The sequence below is a fragment of the Mirounga leonina genome, unplaced genomic scaffold (genome assembly GCF_011800145.1).
Source record: "Mirounga leonina isolate KUSES-001 unplaced genomic scaffold, KU_Mleo_1.0 Mir_180, whole genome shotgun sequence".
Classification (NCBI taxonomy): domain Eukaryota; kingdom Metazoa; phylum Chordata; class Mammalia; order Carnivora; family Phocidae; genus Mirounga; species Mirounga leonina.
In genome coordinates, this window is record NW_023270469.1 from 12,270,624 (window position 1) to 12,289,990 (window position 19,367).

At 49.6% G+C, this 19,367-nt stretch overlaps 1 protein-coding gene across 1 annotated transcript in view; it reads left to right on the forward strand.

Annotated features, from left to right (window-relative positions):
* Positions 1 to 11,780, forward strand: part of FA2H (fatty acid 2-hydroxylase) — a 46,918-nt gene extending 35,138 nt beyond the window's left edge. The window contains exons 3-7 of the mRNA XM_035025316.1: positions 1,256 to 1,398; positions 2,001 to 2,107; positions 8,398 to 8,570; positions 10,006 to 10,258; positions 11,701 to 11,780. Of these exons, the coding sequence (XP_034881207.1) occupies positions 1,256 to 1,398; positions 2,001 to 2,107; positions 8,398 to 8,570; positions 10,006 to 10,258; positions 11,701 to 11,780 (756 nt within the window). The remainder of the gene's footprint in view (positions 1 to 1,255; positions 1,399 to 2,000; positions 2,108 to 8,397; positions 8,571 to 10,005; positions 10,259 to 11,700) is intronic.
* The last annotated feature ends 7,587 nt before the right edge of the window (positions 11,781 to 19,367 follow it).

Consider the following 19,367-nt stretch of genomic DNA (forward strand, 5'->3'; position numbering starts at 1 on the left):
GTACTCTTATATCATGTACATTAGAAAATATTCATATGTGGTTTAAAGATGAGATAAATATATCACAAATAGAAGGAGTCTCTAATATTCTCTCCCTGCATCTGTGGATCAGCCTGTGAGTACCTCTAGGATATGTATACATCCCTACCTTGGAAACAGTTGGCCTGGAGGAAAAAGTGCCAAGTCGTGGGCCTGGTACGGGGTGTTCTGCCATCTAACGCTGTCAGCAGATTTCTTTCTACTGCCCTGCGGATCAGTGTCAAGGTACCAGGTGGCCCACAGTCATTCTCAACTCCATGTCTCCCTCTACACCCTTCCCCTCTCCTCCTTTCCTAGTCCTCCATGTTGTGTGAGCTCTAGCCCAACGCCCGGGTTTTCGCAAAGTCTTTCTCTTCAACCCTGGACCCAGGCATTTGTACCAGTCATTCTGCCTCCTGATCTCAGCCTACCCGCATCACCACTAAACAAACTATCTCGCCTGGCATGTTCCGTGTTGCCGAGCACTTTAGGCAGGTACTATTATTATTACTTCCATCTCATGGCTGGGGAAGCTGAAGCTCAGAGAGGTCAAGTAATTTGCCCAAGGTCACACAGTAAGTGATGGAGCCAGGATCTGTACCTGGACCTGACTCTAGAGTCTACTCTGATTAAGCACTAAGCTAGATAAAGCAAAGATGGTCATTTATATTCCTGTTTATTTTTCTCAGCAGCTTGCATAAAAATACATACACACATGAAATATCAAGCAAATTTTTGAATGAATGAATCACTCAACGTCAAGAAGAAAGCCCATGGTAAAAGGGAAAAGGCCTCTTTTATTACCAGTACAGAATGTATTGGTTCCTGGGAAGGACTTCAGGCTTCAGGCATGGCTGAATCTGGGTGTGCAGGTGTCGTCACCCAGATTCAGTGTCTCCAGCTCCCGGTTTGCCTATCCTCTGTGTTAACCAAGTCCTCAGGTAGGCTCTGCTAGCAACTCCAGGGTCATGCCCTGCCAACTTAGCATCTCCAGCAGGAAGAAAGAAAGGGTGACGGCTCATTGCACCAGCTCAGGTCATGGGCCTGTCTTAGATCATATTTCCATGACCGGGGGGCTGACATGAGGGGCTTGGTCAGTTCTGGGATCATCAAAGTGGAAGGGTGGGTCGTGCCATACAGATCCCGCGAGCTGAGGTGGAGGATGGGGATTGGGATATTGGAAGAACGAGTGTGCACAGGTGTGAATATCAAGTCCACTTGACTTTGTCTCTTGCAGGATTTGGTAGACTGGCGGAAGCCCCTACTGTGGCAGGTAGGCCACTTGGGAGAGAAGTATGATGAGTGGGTCCACCAGCCAGTGATCAGGCCCATCCGTCTCTTCCACTCTGACCTCATCGAGGCCCTCTCCAAGAGTGTCTGGTGAGCCCTGCTCTGGGCCCATGGTGGGCTGTCCCTCTCTCCCTGACGCTGCCAGTCAGATACCGAAGGGGAAGGGGCAACTGGGGCCCTCCCCAGAGCCCAGAGCTGTACTATAGCTCTTGGGGGATAGTGGAACATGCCATAGACATAATCCATTCCTCTGCATGGCTTGTCCACTGAGTGAGTGGCAACCTAACATGTAGCCAGGAACCACTTTCAATGTCACCCCTGCTCTAGTCCAAACTCTTTTTGAGGATTTTCCAGCTTCTAAAGCCCACGGGAATTATTTTGCCTGCAATTGGCTCCTTTTCCACAAGAGGTCAGCATCTATCCAGCTGCACAGAGTCTAGCCACAGGCATGCAGTTCCTTTCTGCCAATAACTTCTCTCCAAGAGAGAAGCAGATAGACTTACAGTCTCTCTCTTCTTTTCTCCTCTCCGCCCCAAAGCAGTGTCCCTTTGGCCCTATGTCTCCATATGCTCCCTGTATAGGCTTTGGTCTCATTTATCCCTTCCTCTAGTTGAGAGATGCATCTCTGGGGAAGCTGGACGCTGTCGAGCCCCAGTGCGTGTATCTCTCTTACCCTGATGGCTCTCCTGCAGGTACAGTGTCCCTATCATCTGGATGCCCCTGATGCTGTACCTCAGTTGGTCCCACTACCGAACCCTCGCTCAGGGCAACGTTCGACTCTTCGAGTCCTTCAGCACAGGTAATGTTGGTTCCTTCCCGGAGGCAGGAGATTGCAGTGCCGTCTCCAGTCCTGAGTTTCGAAGAACATAGAACCCCAGGCCACATCCCAAACATTTGTAGATGAGACCTATCTGTAGCAATAGACTTCCAAAGAACAATGTCGGACTCCCCCCACCCTAACCCCAAGTGGATAAAGGAAACAAAACAAAACAAAACCAGCAACATGTTAGCAGAAACCAAATGAAATCATTTCATAGCAGTAAAGGAGAGGGCTTCTTGCTGAGTCTAGTGCTGGAAAATGTGTGACTTGGGATGGTCAAGAAACTGAATGAAATCATTTCACTAGGTGCACAGCCGGGAGCTGGACTCACAGTGCTCCGCGAACACAGCACAGATTAGAACCTGGGCGAGAAAGATGTGGGAGTATCCTACCATGTTCCCTGGGCAAAGGCCCATGCAGCAGAACCCCTGACCGCTGCTGAGCACTTAGCACAGGCCAGGCCGACTGCTTTCCAGGGACCATCTCCCTTAACCCTCCCAGCCTTCCCTCGAGAGAGATACTGTCATCATGCCCTTTTAGAGATGAGGAGATGGTGCGCCTCAGACAGGTCAAGTGAGGGATTCAGGTCACGTGGCTAGGACGGGCTTGGGTGTGGCCACTTCTGCCAGCCTGCCTCCCAAGCTTACTGCCCTCCTTGTGCGCCTAGGAACAAGCCACCTGCCCAGATGGTCTCCTGCCCTAGCACAGCCGGCCTCGGGGAGGTGCCTAGCCCCCAGGGGGTGGCTCAGACCGAGGCGAGGTTGGGGGACAGGCAGGAGAGGGCTGCTGGGAGTCGTTGAGGTGGGCTTTCCTCTCCTGATGGCACGTCATGTTCCTGACTGTGAGCCGTCAGAGCCCCCCCCACATCCCGCCAGACACACTCTAAGGCTTCGTTCCTGCCTATCTCTGCTGGGAGTGGCAAGCTGAGGGCCTGAATGGCTTAGGCAAGAGGGGCCAGGAGGCCGCAGTGGTGAGAGCCTCCGTTGTCCCAGTTGGCCCGGGCTGGGGTGGGAGATGGACAAGCTGCAGGAAGCCCCCCAGTGCCTGGAACTGCTCCCGCACACCGCGGGTTAACGCGCCCGCCCTGCAAGCCAAGGTTACCCTTTTCTGCCCACGCTGAATAGCTCAGGCACAGCACGGGGCTTGTTGCTCAGAAGGGCTGCTCACTGAATCGCCCACTGTCCACCCGGCGCTGCTCTAACAATCACCAACAGTGGCCGAGCCGCCAAGGCTGGCAGCCGGAGGGGGTGGGGGATGCCAGAGCTTTGGCCCAGGTCCTTCTGCACGATTCCTCCAGAGATGCCACTCGGTACCAGCTCCGGCCGGGTGGGCCGACAGGGCTGATGCTGGGGTGAGGGGGCGGGCAGAGACTTGACCTATAGGAGGGGACTCTTCTGCGTGCAGGGACAGTGATTTGAGGGCTGGGTCTGAAGGCAGGCCTCTGCAGAGAGCTGAACTGTGCTATCTGATAGAGGTCCAGGGTAGAGTTTGTGACTGCAAGGCCAGCAATGATTGCATGAGAGAGAGGTGTCCACAGCCCTCCCTCATCCCCTAACTCATCAAGCGAGGCACAGACCCCATGCAGAGAGGACAAGAACCACAGAAGGAGGGGAGGGGATGCTCAGCAGGGTCCCAGTGCAGCTGCTGGACAGAGGGTACACGGGAATACAGGCAGACAAGTCAGGGTGCCAAGGAGCCGGAGAAGCTGAATGGAGGTACCAGTTCAATGCTGAAATTCCTAGACACGTGTGTGAAAATGCTTGGAAAGGCAGAGGGGTTCTGCAAATTTAGGATGGCCCCCAGAGTGGTTCCTGGGAGCAGGTTAGAGTGAGGACCACGCCAGAACCATGGCCAGGCAGCACCCTTGGGTTGCAGGCCACCCCCTTGGGATGCAGGCCGTCACCGGGACTCTGTGGTGGGAGCCCGAGCAAAGGTCAAGACCAAAGTCTGTGGCCAGGGAATGTGCCTGCGTGTCCAGTCCTTTCCCTGCTGCCAAGAGAGCTAAGCAGCAAGGTAGGGCTCCTGCACTGTGGGAGGGGGGAGACGGGGGGCTGGGCTGGGAACCTCCTTCTTCAACCAGGGACCCTCCAGAACTCTACAAGGAGCATCAAGACAAGGTGGGCACAAGTTAGAACTTAGATGTATTTTGCCTCATACTTAAATTTAAATGGTCCCATTTGAAAATCACAGAGGCTACTTATTATATATGAGGAGCATATTATTATCAGTATTAATATATAATTATATATTAGTCTTACTATATAATATATATCCTCATCATATAATCAGGTATTCTGTTTCCTCCATCCTAACAACAGCCTTTCATGGTGGGTAGGGTATTTTACTGTTGAGAAAACACCGAGGTGGTGCAGAGCCAGGATTTGAACCCAGGTCTGCAAATCCAAAGCCTGTGCTCAGTGTACTTCACCAGAGTGTTCTGAAGGACCCCCAGAGGTGTCAGAGCTTCCCCGGAAGGAGGGCTTTCTTTCCTACCTGAGCAGCCCCACCAAGGTCGGACGGCCTCTCACACAAAGCTGTTAGGCAAGCATCTTGTACCAAATGTGGACACAGCTTAGGTTGACATCCTGATGAACTTCCATCCGCTGAGCTCACCTCTGTGGGACAGTCATCTGCAGAGCTGCAGGTTAGGAACAAGTAGACTGAGGAGCAAGCCAGACTTCGGGTGCCAATTGCTAGGGATTTGGCTGGTAGGCCCTGGGTGGGGGAGGGGTTGCAGAAGGCCACTGCTCCCTCCCCCAACCCCACTGAGTCAGCAGTCAGCAGTATGGTCCCATTTGAGAAGCCTTCAGGGCTCTCTTATGGTTACTGCTCACCCTTTCCCCCAACCCTCAGCTCGGCCTGGGACAAAAGGTCAGGTTCACATTGGTCCTTCATTGTTTTGTCGAATGGGGCTGGGCCTAGATTCTGTTTCAAAGAGCCAGAAGGTCACCTTCTCCCCCTGCCTTCCCGGGCTTTCTTCCTTCCTCAGCAGCCACCTGTGGTCTTCCACGAGGGGCCCACTCTGCCCATAAAATGGAGACGAAGGGTAAAACAGCCACAGTGCAGCGTGAAAAGCATGATGTGAAGGGCGGGGCAGGAGCTCCAAAACCAGCCCAGGTGGGGATAAAGGGCATCTTCGGAGGCTTCTCGAGGCAGACACCTGCGCTGAATCTCCAAGGATAAGGGGGCAGGGAGGGAAGTAAAGAAAATATGAGCAAAATTAGGCATATGGTGAGAGTGGGGAGGAAGGAGGATGAGGTACATCTAAGGAGCCACAAGGGCTCTGATTTGGCCCCAGGACAGGTGGACAGGGAAACGAGGCAGGGATGTGGCCGGTGGCACGGGTCTCGAGGGACTTTGAGTGCCCTGCTGGGGGTTTGCACTTTACCTTAAAGGTAATGAGGCACCATTGAAGAGTTTGAACAGTGCACCGACACAGGGGATTGGGATGGGAGGCAGATGCCTCATTGGGCAAGAGGTGATAAGGTGGTAGGAGATTTAAGAGCAGTGAATCGACCGGAGACATTTTTTAAAATTGAGATGAGAATCCCATAACATAAAGTTAACCATTTTAAAGTGATCAATTCAGTGGCATTTAGTACATTTGTGACGGGGTACAACCACCATCTCGGCCTAGTTCCAGAACATTTTCACCACCCCAAAAGGAAACCCCGTGCCCACTGAGTAGTCGCTTCCCATCTCCCCTTCCCTCAGCCCCTGGTAACCACCAAATATACCTTCTGCCTCCGTACATTTGCCAATTCTGGACATTCCATACAGGTGGAATTGTACAACATGTGGACTTTCATATCTGGCTTCTTTTACTTTGCCAAGAGATGTTACAGAGGGAGAACCCACAGAGCCTGGTGCCTGGGTGGATGCAGGAGGGAGGGATAAGTTAAGCCAACATGTGGATGTTGGAACCTCTGGCTGAGGAAGAAACCCAAGAGGAGCAACCTAGGGTGACAGGATGGGCAGGAAGAAGTGGAGGAGGATTGGCCTCACTTCACAGCTGTTGACTTTGGGGGCCTGTGGACAGCCATCTGGAGGTGCCCAGGAGCCAGTGGCTGTCCAGGACCGGGGTGAAGGTGGAGGTCTGGGTGGGGATGGAGGCGGCGGCGGGGAGGGGTGGCCTGTGGGTGTGGCCGACTTCCAGGATCCAGTAGAGAGTGTGCGAGAGTAGAAGATCAAGGCTCTGATGCTGGGGACAGAGGCAGCATTTCCATGATGGCACCTGACAAAGGGCATCTAGAGAAGAGGAGAAAAGCCAAGTGACCCAGCAGGCGGGGAGAGGAGCTGTGTATTCTAACTATATCGGTCCTAGATCCTTCAAGAATCTGAGAAGCTGTGGACGGGCTCCCCTGAAACAGCGCACAAAAATCAGAAGATTAAATTTGGTTACGATATGACCCAGGAACTTCACTCCTAGGCTTATCCCCAGGACAACGAAAACCACGCCCACACAAAAACTTGTACTTGAATGCTCATAGCAGCATTTACCGTAATAGCCCCAAAGTAGAAACAGCCCAGATCTCCATCAACTGAGGAACGGATAAACAGAGGTGGTACATCCATACAAATGGAAAAATATTCAGCCTTGAAAAGGAATGAAGTCCAGATCCATGCTACAACATGGTTGAGCCTTGAAAATAGTATATGTTAAAAAAGCCAGTCATAAAAGACCACACATGGTAGGATTCTGTTGTTTTTTTTTTTTTTAAAGATTTTATTTATTTATTTGAGACAGAGAGCACATGAGAAGGGGGAGGTTCAGAGGGAGAAGCAGGCTCCCCGCTGAGCAGGGAGCCCGATGTGGGACTCGATCCAGGGACTCCAGGATCATGACCTGAGCCGAAGGCAGTCGCTTAACCAACTGAGCCACCCAGGCGCCCTAGGATTCTGTTTATATGGAGTGTCCAGCATAGGCAAATCTGTAGACCAAAAGCAGGTTTGTGGTTTCCAGGGGCTGGGAAACAGCAGGAGTGCGGAGGAATGAGGAGTGATGCTAACAGAGACAGGGTTTCTTTTGGGGGTGATAGAAATGTTCTAGAATTGACCGCTGATTGGTTGCACAATACTGAATATATGAAAGAAACCACTGAATTGTACACTTTAAGGGGGTGAATTGTAGGATATGTGAATTATATTTCAAGAAGGCTGTTATTTTTCAAAAGGGAGAGGAAGCCTGGCCAAAGCAATGGCTTATGGAGGAAAGTATAACTCGGAATGAGAATAGGCGTGGAGAAAACAGTGACCGGAGCTGGTGTCCCTGTGAAGCCAAGAGTGAATGGGGACAAGAAATGAGAGCTTCCAAGACTGTCATCAGAGGGTTGGGGGTGGGGAACCTCACACTTGATGACAAGTCCGTCTCTCCGGTCTTCTGGTCTCCAGGCGAATCATCTTCAGGTTTTCCACATCTCCCTCGTATGCTATGATTTCAAGTCTTGTCTGTTGAGATTTCTGTACTTGGGTTTTTCTGTCCCTCCTGCCCCTCCCTCCCCCATCCCTTTTTGTTAAAACATCTGTCATCAATAGCCCCCTGGTCTTAGTTGGGGTCATCCCTCCCTCTCCCCAATACCACTAAAGCAAGGTCACCCTTCCCAGGCATGTCAGCCATTTGGACTGCTTTAACAAAACATCGCAGACTGGGTGGCTTATAAAAAACAGAAACTGATTGCTCAGAGTTCCAAAGACTGAAAGTCCAAGATCAGGATGCCAGCCTGGTCAGGTGAGGGGCCCCCTTGCAGGTCCCAAACTTCTTGTTGTATCCTCACATGGCCGAAACAGGGAGGAGCTCAGTGGGGTCTCTTTTATGAAGGCACTAGTCCTGTTCGTGATGGCTCCACCCTCATGACCTAAGAGCCCCCCAAAGGCTCCACCTCCCAATACCTTCCCATTGGCAGTGAGGTTTCGGTTCACATAAGAATTTGGCGGGGAGGACACTCAGACCACAGCACCAGGGAAATTTCCAGCACTGGCAACAGCTCCTCCTCTTAGTCCCTCCAAGGAAGATCTCAGACCTCTCGCCGGCAGAACCATTGTTCCCTGAGAGGACCCCTCCCAGCCCAGGACAGATCCTCATGGCCTCCTTCCCATTTTGACCCAAGAGCCCCATCAGTGTGGCCCGTCCCCATAGCTGCTGGACGGAGAGCAGCTACTCCCAAGGTGATGGGGCAGAGAGACAGGACGCCTGGAGCCACCAGCCATCACTGCCCCCCGGGGCCGTCTGCCTTAACTCTGGCCTCTCTCTCTCTCCTGCCATTCTGCAGAGTATTCGGTAGCCATGCCTGAGTCTGTGTTCCCGGGCCTCTTCGTGCTGGGGATGCTCCTCTGGAGCCTGCTAGAGTACCTCATCCACCGCTTCCTGTTCCACATGAAGCCCCCCAGCGACAGCCATTACCTCATCATGCTGCACTTCATCCTGCACGGCCAGCACCACAAGGTGAGCGGGGCAGGCTCCTGCCTGGGGCCTGGCAGCTGTCCCCAGCGCAGGGGGGCCGCGGGTCTTTGTGGGGGTCAGCTGGGGAGCAAGAGGCAATCAGGGCACTCCATGTTGCTCGGAGGGGTGACTGGGTCCCCATCTGACCCGGGCGTGGGCTTCGAGAGCGTGCATGCCTGCCCACTGTCCTTACTAATGCCAGGCACGCTGCAGGTACATTTCAGAGATCATCCTCACAGCAACGAGTTCATTCATTCATTTGACAGATGTTTACCGAGTGCTCACCATGTGCGGGCACTGTTCTAGACACCTTTGGACAAAGCAGTAAAAAGTCGTGGCCCTTGGGGAATTTCCTTCTGAAGATGGTGCCACAGTTCTCCCCATTCCACAGAGCAGCAAACTGAGGCTTGGAGAAATTAAGAAACTGAGGAACTTGCCCAGAGTCACACCTGGCCCAGCCAGGAGGTTGTGCCCCGTTCTGTGAACTCCAGAGTCCATGCGCTCAACCCTCCACCACCCTGGGGCTCTTCGGGGACAGACAGTATGTCATCCAGAGGCTGGGAGCAGAAGCCAGGGCTGACCGAGGAGGCTGCATCCCCCTGGCTGCCTCTCAGTTCCTGCATCTCAGTTCCTGCACGGTGCTGTTCTCTGCCTCTCCCGGGGCATCCCTTCCTTCTTTTCTCCTTCCCCCCTTCCCTCCCTTCCTGCCTCCTCCTTCGAGGAGCTGGTTCTGGGGCGAGGGAGGCCCACATCAGCACATTGCTCTGTGGCTATCACCTGCTTTCTCTTACTCTTCCCCCCCCAGCCCAGAGAGGGTCTGTCTCTTCTCAGAATACTCACCAAGGCATCTCTGAAATCTTACCCCTATGCCTGGCCCTTGGCTTCTGAAGCTCCAGAGCCTGATGCTTGGCTCTTTTGTCTGGTTCACTGTGACTACACCCCCTTGGAACCAAGAAGGGCTCCCATTAGGATGTAGGGATGGGGAGAACGTATCCATGAACACTTTCAGTACCATTCCTCCCTGTGGGCCTGCATTAACCTCAGCTTGCTGGAGTGCTGCCCTCCCGGACAATGTCAGGCCTCAGTCTGGTGGTAGGGCTCCTCTCTAGCACTTTGCAAATTCCAGAGCCAAAGTGGCCTCATGAGCATAAAGCAGGACTCTGAGCCGTGAACATCCCGTCCACCACCATATACTTGGACAGGCTTCCAGGTCCCATCCTGGCTTGGAAATTGGGAGCAGGACAGTCTCTTGAGGGCTCTCAAGCATGGTGGCCTGCCCTCCCCAAGGCCACCGAAGGTGCCAGGCCCCCCCATGCATGACGGGCTGCTGCCACCTCGCTGGAATGGGCGGGCTGCTCTGCCTCTATCCTCTGCCTCTCTGAGACTACAGGCAGGCCGGCCTGGCTGTCTTCTGACATGTGAGCCTCTCCATCCACAGGCACCCTTCGATGAATCCCGCCTGGTCTTCCCCCCCGTGCCGGCTTCTCTGGGCATTGCCTTCTTCTATGTAATCCTACGGCTCCTCCTGCCTGAGGCGGTGGGGGGCACTATGTTTGCGGGGGGCCTCCTGGGCTACGTCATCTATGACATGATCCATTACTACCTGCACTTCGGCTCGCCACACAAGGGCTCCTACCTGTACAACATGAAGGCCCACCACGCCAAGCATCACTTTGCACATCAGAAGTCAGGTGAGGCCTGCACATCCCTGCCTCCTGCATTTGCTTACTTATTTATTTGACTGCCACCACTGAGCCCCTAGCAAGGGCCAGGCACTGTTCTGGGTACCAGAGATCCACAGTAAGGCTAGTCTGGGGCTCCCACCCTGTTCACTGGGAGACAAACAGGAAATCAATAAATTAGCAAAGATAATTTTAGGCAGTGTTAAGGGCCACAGAGAAAAGAAACCAACAGGATGTGGGGGAGGGTCCAGCTCTGTCTAACAAAATATAATGCGAGTCACAGATGTGATTTTAAATTTTCTAGTAGCTACACTGACAAGTAAAATTAAACAGATATAACTAGTTTTTTCTAATTTTTAAAAAGATTTTTATTTATTTGAGAGAGAGAGAAGCAGCATGAGCAGGGGGAGGGGCAGAGGGAGAAGTAGGCTCCCCGCTGAGCAGAGAGCCCAATGCAGGACTTGATCCCAGGACCCCTGGGATCATGACCCGAGCCAAAGGCAGACGCCCAACCAACTGAGCCATCCAGGCACCCCAGATATAATTAGTTTTAATAATATATTAAGCCAAATACAACCAAAATATCATCATTTCAACCTGTAACCAATATAAAAAATAGCTAATGAGATATATTACATTCTTTGTCGTATATCAAGTCTTTGACATCTGGTGTGTACTTTGCACTTAGAGCACATCTCGATTCAAGTGCTAAGTTTTCATTAGAAATACTTGGTATATATTTAGAGTTTATAAAAATTGACTATAAAAAAAGCCAAAAAAGTAGATTCATATATGTGAGTTGTCATAAACGTGCTTAAAAGTTTTCCAGCAACTCAATCAGCACTGCGTTTTCAAATTGAAATTTAAGTCAATTAAGATAAAATGAAATTAGGAATCTAGTGCCTCCATAGCTCTAGCCACGTGGTAGGTGCTCAGCAGCTACATGGGCCAGGGGCTCCCACCTCGGACAGCACAGCACTAGGTCGAGTGGTCCGGGAAGGTGTCTGTGCGGAGCTGTCTTTACAGCTGAGGCGTCCACTAAGAGGAGCCAGCATCCAGTGTCCGGGGAAAGAGTATCCCAGGAACAACGGGTGCAAAGCCTCTGTTCCAGCCTCTGAAGCAGGAATGAACTTGGCATCTCCAAAGAGAAGGAAGAGACTGAAGTGTGAGAGAGAGAGAGAGGGCAAGCATCAGACAGGGGCCAGGCTCTCCCCAGAACTCAGGACGGATAAGGAACTTGGGTTTATTCTAATGGCATCCTCGGGAGACTAGAAACAGAAGTACTGGGCTCTGGACTTCTGCCAGGATGGCCCTGAGAGTTGGGACGGCCAGCGGGGACAGATGTTCAAATGTTGCCTACCCGCTGGCCCTCCCCAGGCTCCCTTCCCGAGGAAATCCCTCGCACTTCTTCACCACTTCCTCATATTCTCCCCATTTGTCTCTCTCTCTAGGATATGGCGTCAGCTCTAAATTGTGGGATCACTTCTTCCACACCCTTATACCGGAAGAACCCCACCTGAAGATGCAATGACAACTCCCAGCCCCACCGTCCTGCCCTCAGCCCCGCCGTGGCCCCTGCCCCACCCCCAACCCCCATCCAGACCCTGCAAAGAAGGTTTGCCTGGCCAGGCAGGACAGGCTTTGTCAGGCCTTTGTGCCTGGTGGGGGTGCTGGGGAGACCAGGAAGACTGGGACTGCCCCTGAGACGGCTCTCCTGACCCACCAAGTAGCTCTCAGGGACTAGCACTTTCCTGGAGCATTCCAGCCTCTCCACAAGCATCCCTGCCCTGAGCCTTAGCCCATGGGACTGCTTCAGGACCTGGTCAACGGGGAATTTTCCAAGGGGAATGAAGGAAACTGACCTCTGGGGCCAAGCCTGTGTCCCACCTGTGTCTTACACCTTGGACTCCTAGGACACCCCTCCCCACCATGGTGGAGCTGCAAAGAGCAGGTCTGCAGGGCCCGTGTCCTCGTCTTCCTCACCTTCCCTTCCTGGGGAAGGTTTGGTGGCTCTTGCTGTTCTCCTGATGAGTGGACAACACTGAGGTGGATGAAGGGCTCTCACAAGAAGAGACAACATGATGCCTCCCACAGGCCACCTCCAGTTCCTTTGCCCCAGCCAATCACCAGCTGTAGCACCATATGCTTTGGGCTGCAGCTCATCCAACACCCACACGCATGGTCCTCACCTGCCTGTGCAGATGGGCCCGGGGGTTGCAGCATGGCCTCGAAGCTGACGGGAGCCCAGGCCCCTTTCTTTAGGAACCACCAGCTTCTCTAGCCCTCCTCCCGCCTGCCTTCAGAATCACAAAGCTTTTCCCCAGGGGAGGCTAAAGAGGCCTCTCTGTGGGTGGGAGCCCCACCCCATGTCTGGCCATTCTTGACCTCCACCTGGAATAGGTGGGCCTCTACCCCCCTCACTCAGGACCCTTCCAGCTAGTGCCTCCTTACACCAAGAAGGAGCCTTCCTGCGTGCCTTATCTCCCTCTCCTTTTGCTTCTCTGCACCACCCCCAGCAGATGAGGTTCCCGCCCCTTCTTCCTCATAACCAAAACCCTCACTGCTCATAAGAGAGTCTTATTTATAAACCATATAAATGCCCTTAGTCTGGCCCCAGACCAAGTAGCTGCTCAGACTGCCTTATCTAATCCTGTATGTCAGGCTTATGTAAAAAAAATTTTGTCCTGTTCTTGTGTCCTTCTTACCCACAAACCGTTACTACTTGAAATTTTCTGAAAAGTCGCCGAGTGTAAAGGCTAAAGAGCAGTGTGAGGGATCCTGTGATTTGTACTGTTTACTGTGGAGTTATTTAAAAATTTCAGAATAAATATGCAAACTACAATTGTGAAATAAAGGTGTAAATAAATTGTATATTTTGAAAAATAAAAGCGCTGAAAATCAACAAAGTTTGTTGCTCTTGTTGATGGTGCCTCACCAGACAGATGTCATGGGCTCGGGGAGGGGCGGCCGGCTGGGGGATGGCGGTGGCAGGTCCAGCGGGGAGCGAACATTTATTTTATCACTGACCAGGCTGTGTAGACTTGCGGGAGCATCGTGATGGTAAAAAGCTTAGCAACTCTTACCCTCTTATTCGGCCTTACTACTGTTTTAAAATTCTCTGCAGACCACACCGCCCCTCTCTGCTGGCGCCTGGGGGGGAGGTCGGAGGGTTGTCACTCCCACCAACTGCCTGGATACGCCACCGCGGAGGCGTTTCTTCTGGGATTTATCAGATCCCAACTGACATGCCCATGGGCTTTCCCAAAACAAAGGGGGAAGGCTGTGACAACAAATGCCCACACTGGGAACTAGAAATTCAGGCTAGCTCAGTGCAGATAAAAGAGTTTCCCAAGAGGTCTTCTCACCCACGTCAGTTCCCACCTGGGGAACCTGTCCTCGACACTCAGTGTCTGATTCAACCGGTCTGGCGGCGGCGGCGGACTGAGTTTGCCCACCCAAAGAGGCAGAACCGGAAGTGGAACGGAACCGGAAGAGGCCGGAAGCTAATGTTGGTGAGACTGGCAACCCGGAAGGAGCCCCGGGGTGGGCTGCCTGTCCCTGCTCCGGACGCCACGCGGGGGCTTTATGCGTGTGGCTCGTGGCCTGGAGGTACGTGCGACCTGTCTGAGCCACCCGTCCCACAGACTCCTGAATGGGGCCCGTGCAAGCGGCAGAAATCACAGCCTCCACTTCCTCGGTGGTGCTGGAGATCTGACCACGGAGCGTCACGCCCCAGGGATAGGAGGAAACAAAAAGGAGGAGCGAAGGAAGAGATTCACTAGGGTACGCGGGCAAGTCCACCGGAGAAAAGTCTAAGATGAGCAAGTTTGAGCAAAAAAATTAATTGGGGGGGGGGAACTTATGTAAAAAGACTGAAACAACGAGTAAGAAACGCCAAAATCCAAGGGAGTTCATAGCGTGGTAATAAGATTTAGGGGGGGAAAAATAGTGCAACGAGTAAGAAACGCCAAAATCCAAGCGAGAATAGCGTGGTAATAAGATTTAGGGGGGAAAAAATAGTGCAACCAAGCCAATCTATTAATGAAAAGTTCTACTCAGTGAACATTGGACAGATTCCCCCAGAGCTTCTTGTTGTGCCCACTAGAACTTTCCAGGGGGTTAGGAATTTCCACAGAGCCTTCCTTTGGAAGACAGTCAGCCTCACTGTACAGAGAAGAATATAAGTGCCATGAGGCCATTAACCTCAAGCGAGTTGGCATTCATAGTGCATTCCCTACTCGGTGACCATCAGGTGGAGTCCAGGGATTTTATTATCAAGTGCAAGAGACGTGAGTGAGAGTCAAAGACATGATCAAAATGCCAACACAGCTAGCATGATGGGAAAGCCTGGAACTCATGGCATGTGATTATGTTTCTTTTTTGTTTGTTTGTTTGTTTGTGTGTGTATGGCTTTTTGCTAACATTTATTTACTTTATAGAGAGAGGGAGCCCGTGGGCCCCTGGGGTGGGGGTGGGGGGTGTCAGAGGGACCGGGAAAGGAAGAGAAGCAGACTCCCCACTGAGCAGAGAGCCTGATGCAGCTCCATCTCCTGATCTCACAACCCTGAGACCATGACCTGAGCCAAAATCAAGAGTTGGACGCTCAACTGACCGAGCCACCCAGGCGCCTCTGATTATGTTTATTTCTATAGTGAGAGAAGACTCACAAATGATCAAGAAAGTTTAATGTTTGCTCGGGCAAAGGGCCATTTAAATTCTGACTGGTGTAAACATTAGGGCTGACTGACTCTCAGGGATCCTGGAAATTTACCTTATCTTACCTCTGCCCTGGCAGAGGACAGGCCCATAGCCATTACGTTTATTTCTGGCCCTGGGCTTGTACTTACAGATAAGCTGTCTCTGGGTGTTTCTTGGCTGACCTGAAGACCTGCCCTCTTAACTCCACTCTGTTCTATTCCTCCGTTGGCTCTGGCTTCTGATCTCTGCCTTTGAACTTTGTACCATTTCTTATTTTGCCCAGCACAATGCCCAACTTGTAACAGGCCTCAATAAATTGTTAGTCTTGTCTCTGTCAGATCTCTGGCAGGTTACATTGTTTGATAGATGCTTCTCCACCTGTTCCCTGGCCTCTGCTGCCCTCTGGTGACAGCATGAGGCTCCGCCCCTTATGACTACCCTCACTGACTGTTTTGGAATCAGATGTCTGTGGTTGTAAAATTCCAGCACTTTTCCACTTTACCTGTTCTCTTGACTTACAGTTTTGTCTCGTCGACTGTTTTTGAGGGAAGTCTGGAACTATGTGTATGAATTTCCCGTTCTAATTTTCCAGGAAGATAATGATGGCTGCAGAAATTCGACTAGAGCTTTCATTACAGTGAGGTAATAGCACAATGAATAAATTTTATCTACTAAAGATGCTACAAGTTGAATGTGAAATTTGGAAAATGCCAGAACTCTCATATTCACTCCATCCCAAATACCTTATAAGCTTGTAGCAGGGAGAAAGAAGAAATGATTTAAAAAGAAGGAGGAGGAAGAGGAGGGGGAGGAGAAGGAGGGGAGAAGAAGAAAAAGAAGAAGGGGAGGAGGAGAAGGAAGGAGGAGAAAAAAGAGAAGAAGAAGAAATCTCGTTTTGGCAAAAGCATAAAGGCGGGATTCTGTTTTCATTTAGGTTGACCCTAACTACTACATGGATGTAGTTAATTTGGAAGGCGAATGCAGAAATAGTGAGAAATTGGGAAGGATTAGAAAGGGAAAGTGGGGGGCCATATAAGGATGATTATATGAGGTTCTCATGCAGATCCTGCAGGGGCATCTTGAGAAACAGACAGAATACCTGCCAGGATTGTCCATCTAAAGGACAAGAGGCTGGAACATTTATCCACCAGCTTCCTCTCCTGGTGGTTCAGGATTGTATTCAGGGGTGTCAGCTCCCTCCTCAAATATGAGCTGTCCTGGCATGCAAGCCGACCAAATTCTCTGGCTTTGACAAAGGTCCTGTAGCAAAAGTAGAAATATGGATATGTACACTTGAAGTGGGATGCAGTTGATATAAGTTGAGTGAGAGCTTGCTAGGAAATATCCACCAGAACTGTGGCTGAGGTCAAAGATGAGACCGTGTTCAGACAGAACCTTCCACCACAACTGAAGTGAAGACCAGAGGTAGACAGAAGGGATATGACAGGGATCACCATATGTATCTGACACAGAACCCAAAGGGCTGCATTGTCAACATAAGAGTGAACCAGCATTAAGCCTACCCAGGGCATTGCCTGCATGGAGAGGAGAAAGGAGAATGTAGAATCACAGGCATAGCCCTTATGGAGGTCTGAAGCCTGAATTTATGCAAACCGTGTGGTCCCAAACACCTCAAGTCAAAAATTTAGTGTAAAGTATACCTGGCTGGTAAAACCTCAAGGCTCTCAGAAGAAGGATTGCAAATTTCTGTGGAGAAATGCAATGTCAATCAGGCCTCAAAAAACTCTCAAAGATAAAATTCCAAGTAAAACTCACAGTAAACTCACAGTAAAAACAAAACAAAACACACAAGGAAAAAAGGCACCATGGGTAAAAGCTGATAGAAACAAAATGCAACAGAAACACACAAAGACATCAAACATTGAAATTATGAGATGTGCTAGTTATTTTCCATTTGTTCTCCAGATTCACTCTGCATCTTTCCCCATCCCACTCCGTATCCTTTGTGAACTGCATTGGTGTGTTCACTTGCTTATTGGCTGCAAATAGAGGTACCTCAAGAGATTGGCAGGATGGAGAGGAGTAGAGTCCAGGAATGAACACCTCCACCCTGTACTTTCATTTTTTCAGCAGTGTTTTGTACTTTTCAGCGTACAACTTTTTTCACCCACTTGGCCGTGTTTATTCCTAAATTTTTATTCTTTTGACTGCTACTCTAAGTGGAATTGTTTTCTTAATTTCCATTTTTTATTTTTCATGACTGATTTATAGAAAACTGATTTTTGTATTAGTCTTGTATCTTGCAACTTTGCTGAATTCATGTATTAGCTCTAGTAAAATAGATTTTATGGATTCTTTGAGTTTTCTATGTGCAAGATGATGTCATCTGTGAACAGAGATAGTTTTACATCTCCTTATCCAATTAGGATGTCTTTATTTTTTTCGTGACTAATTGCTCTGGGTAGAACTAGTAAAATACTGAATAACGGTGGTAAGAATGAGCATCCTTATCTTGTCCCTGATCTTAGGGGGAAAGCATCCAGTCTTTCACCATTAGGTATGTGTGAGCTATGAGTTTTTCATAAATGCCCTTTATCATATTGAGGAATTTCCCTTCTACTCTTGATCTGCTAAGTGTTTCCATCATGGCTGCTAGAGCCATGTTGAGTTTTGTCAAATGTTTTTCTTTTTTTTTTTTTGAGATGATCCTGTGAATTTTTTTTCCCTTTGTTTGATTAATGTAGTGTATTCCATTGATTTTATATGTTAAACCAGCCTTGCATTTCTGGAATAAATCCCATTTGATCACAGTATATAATCCTTCAATATGTTCTGGAATTCAGTTTTCTAAATTTTGTTGAAGAGTTTTACATCTGTATTCATCAATGATATTTGTTTGTAGTTTTCTTTCTTGTGGTGTCTTTGTCTAGCTTTGGTATCAGGGTAAGTCTGGCCTCCTAAAATGTTTTAGAAAGTATGCTCTCCCTTTCTATTTTTGGAAAAGTTTGAGAAGGATTGCTGTTAATTCATTTTTCAAAGATTTATTTATTTGAGGGAGAGAGAGAGAAAGAGAATGCAAATGGGGGAGGGGCAAAGGGAGTAGGAGAGAGAGAATCGCAAGCAGACTCCCCGCTGAGCACAGAGCCTGATGCGGAGTTTGACCCCACGACCCTGAGATCATGACCTGAGCTGAAACCAAGAGTCAGAAGCTCAACCCACTGAGCCACCCAGGCACCCCCTGTTAATTCATTTTTGGTAGAATTCACCAGTGAAATCATCTGACATGGACTTCTCTTTGTTGAATGGGTTTTGATTACTGATTCAATCACTTAACTTTTTGTAGGTCTGTTCAGATTTTCTTTTTTTAAGATTTTATTTATTTATTTGACAGAGATAGAGAGAACAAGTAGGCAGAGAGGCAGGTAGAGGGAGAGGGAGAAGCAGACTCCCCGCTGAGCAGGGAGCCCGATGTGGGGCTTGATCCCGGGACCCTGGGATCATGACCTGAGCCGAAGGCAGCCGCTTAACCGACTGAGCCACCCAGGCGCCCCTGTTCAGATTTTCTATTTCTTCTTCAGTCCTTTAGGTAATTTGTGTGTGTCTCTCTCATCTAGGTCATCTAATTGGTTGGCATATACTTGTTCATAGTATTACAGTACTTTCATTTCCTTTTTTTTTTATTATTGTGGAAAGAATATTTAACATGAGATCTACCCTTTTGACAAGTTTTTAAGTGTACAATGTGTTACTGTTGACTGTAGGTACACTGTTGTACAGCAATTTCTAGGGCTTATTCATCTTACTTGACTGAAAGTTTATGTCCCTTAATTAGTAACTTCCCATTTCCTCCTTACCCCAGCCCCTGGCAACCACCATTCCACTCTCTGAGTCTATGAATTTGACTATTTTACATACCTCATAGAAATGTGGTCATACAGTATTTGTCTTTCTATGTTTGACTTATTTCACTTAGCTCAAGGTTTGTCCAAGTTGTTGCATATTGCAGAATTTTCATCTTTTTAAGGCCAAGTAGCATTCCATTATAAGTATATACCATATTTTCTTTATCCATTCATCTGTCAACAGACATTTAAGGTCTTTTTCTTGGCTATCATGAATAGTACTGAGATCCTGATTTCAGTTCTTTTGGACAAATACCCAGAAGTGGGGTTGCTGCATCATATGGTAATTACACTTTTAATTTTTTGAGAAACTTCCATACTGTTTTCTGTAGTGACTGGACCATTTTACATTCCCAGTAGTATACAAAGGTTCCAGTTTCTCCACATCTTTGCCAACACTTGTTGTCTTTTTTTTTTTTTTATAACAGCCATCCTACAAGTGTGAGATAATATCTTATTGTGGTTTTGTCTTGCATTTCCCTGTGATTAGTAATGTTGAGCAGTTTTTTCCTGCCCCGCTTAGCCTTTTGTATGTCTTTTTTGGAGAAATGTCTATT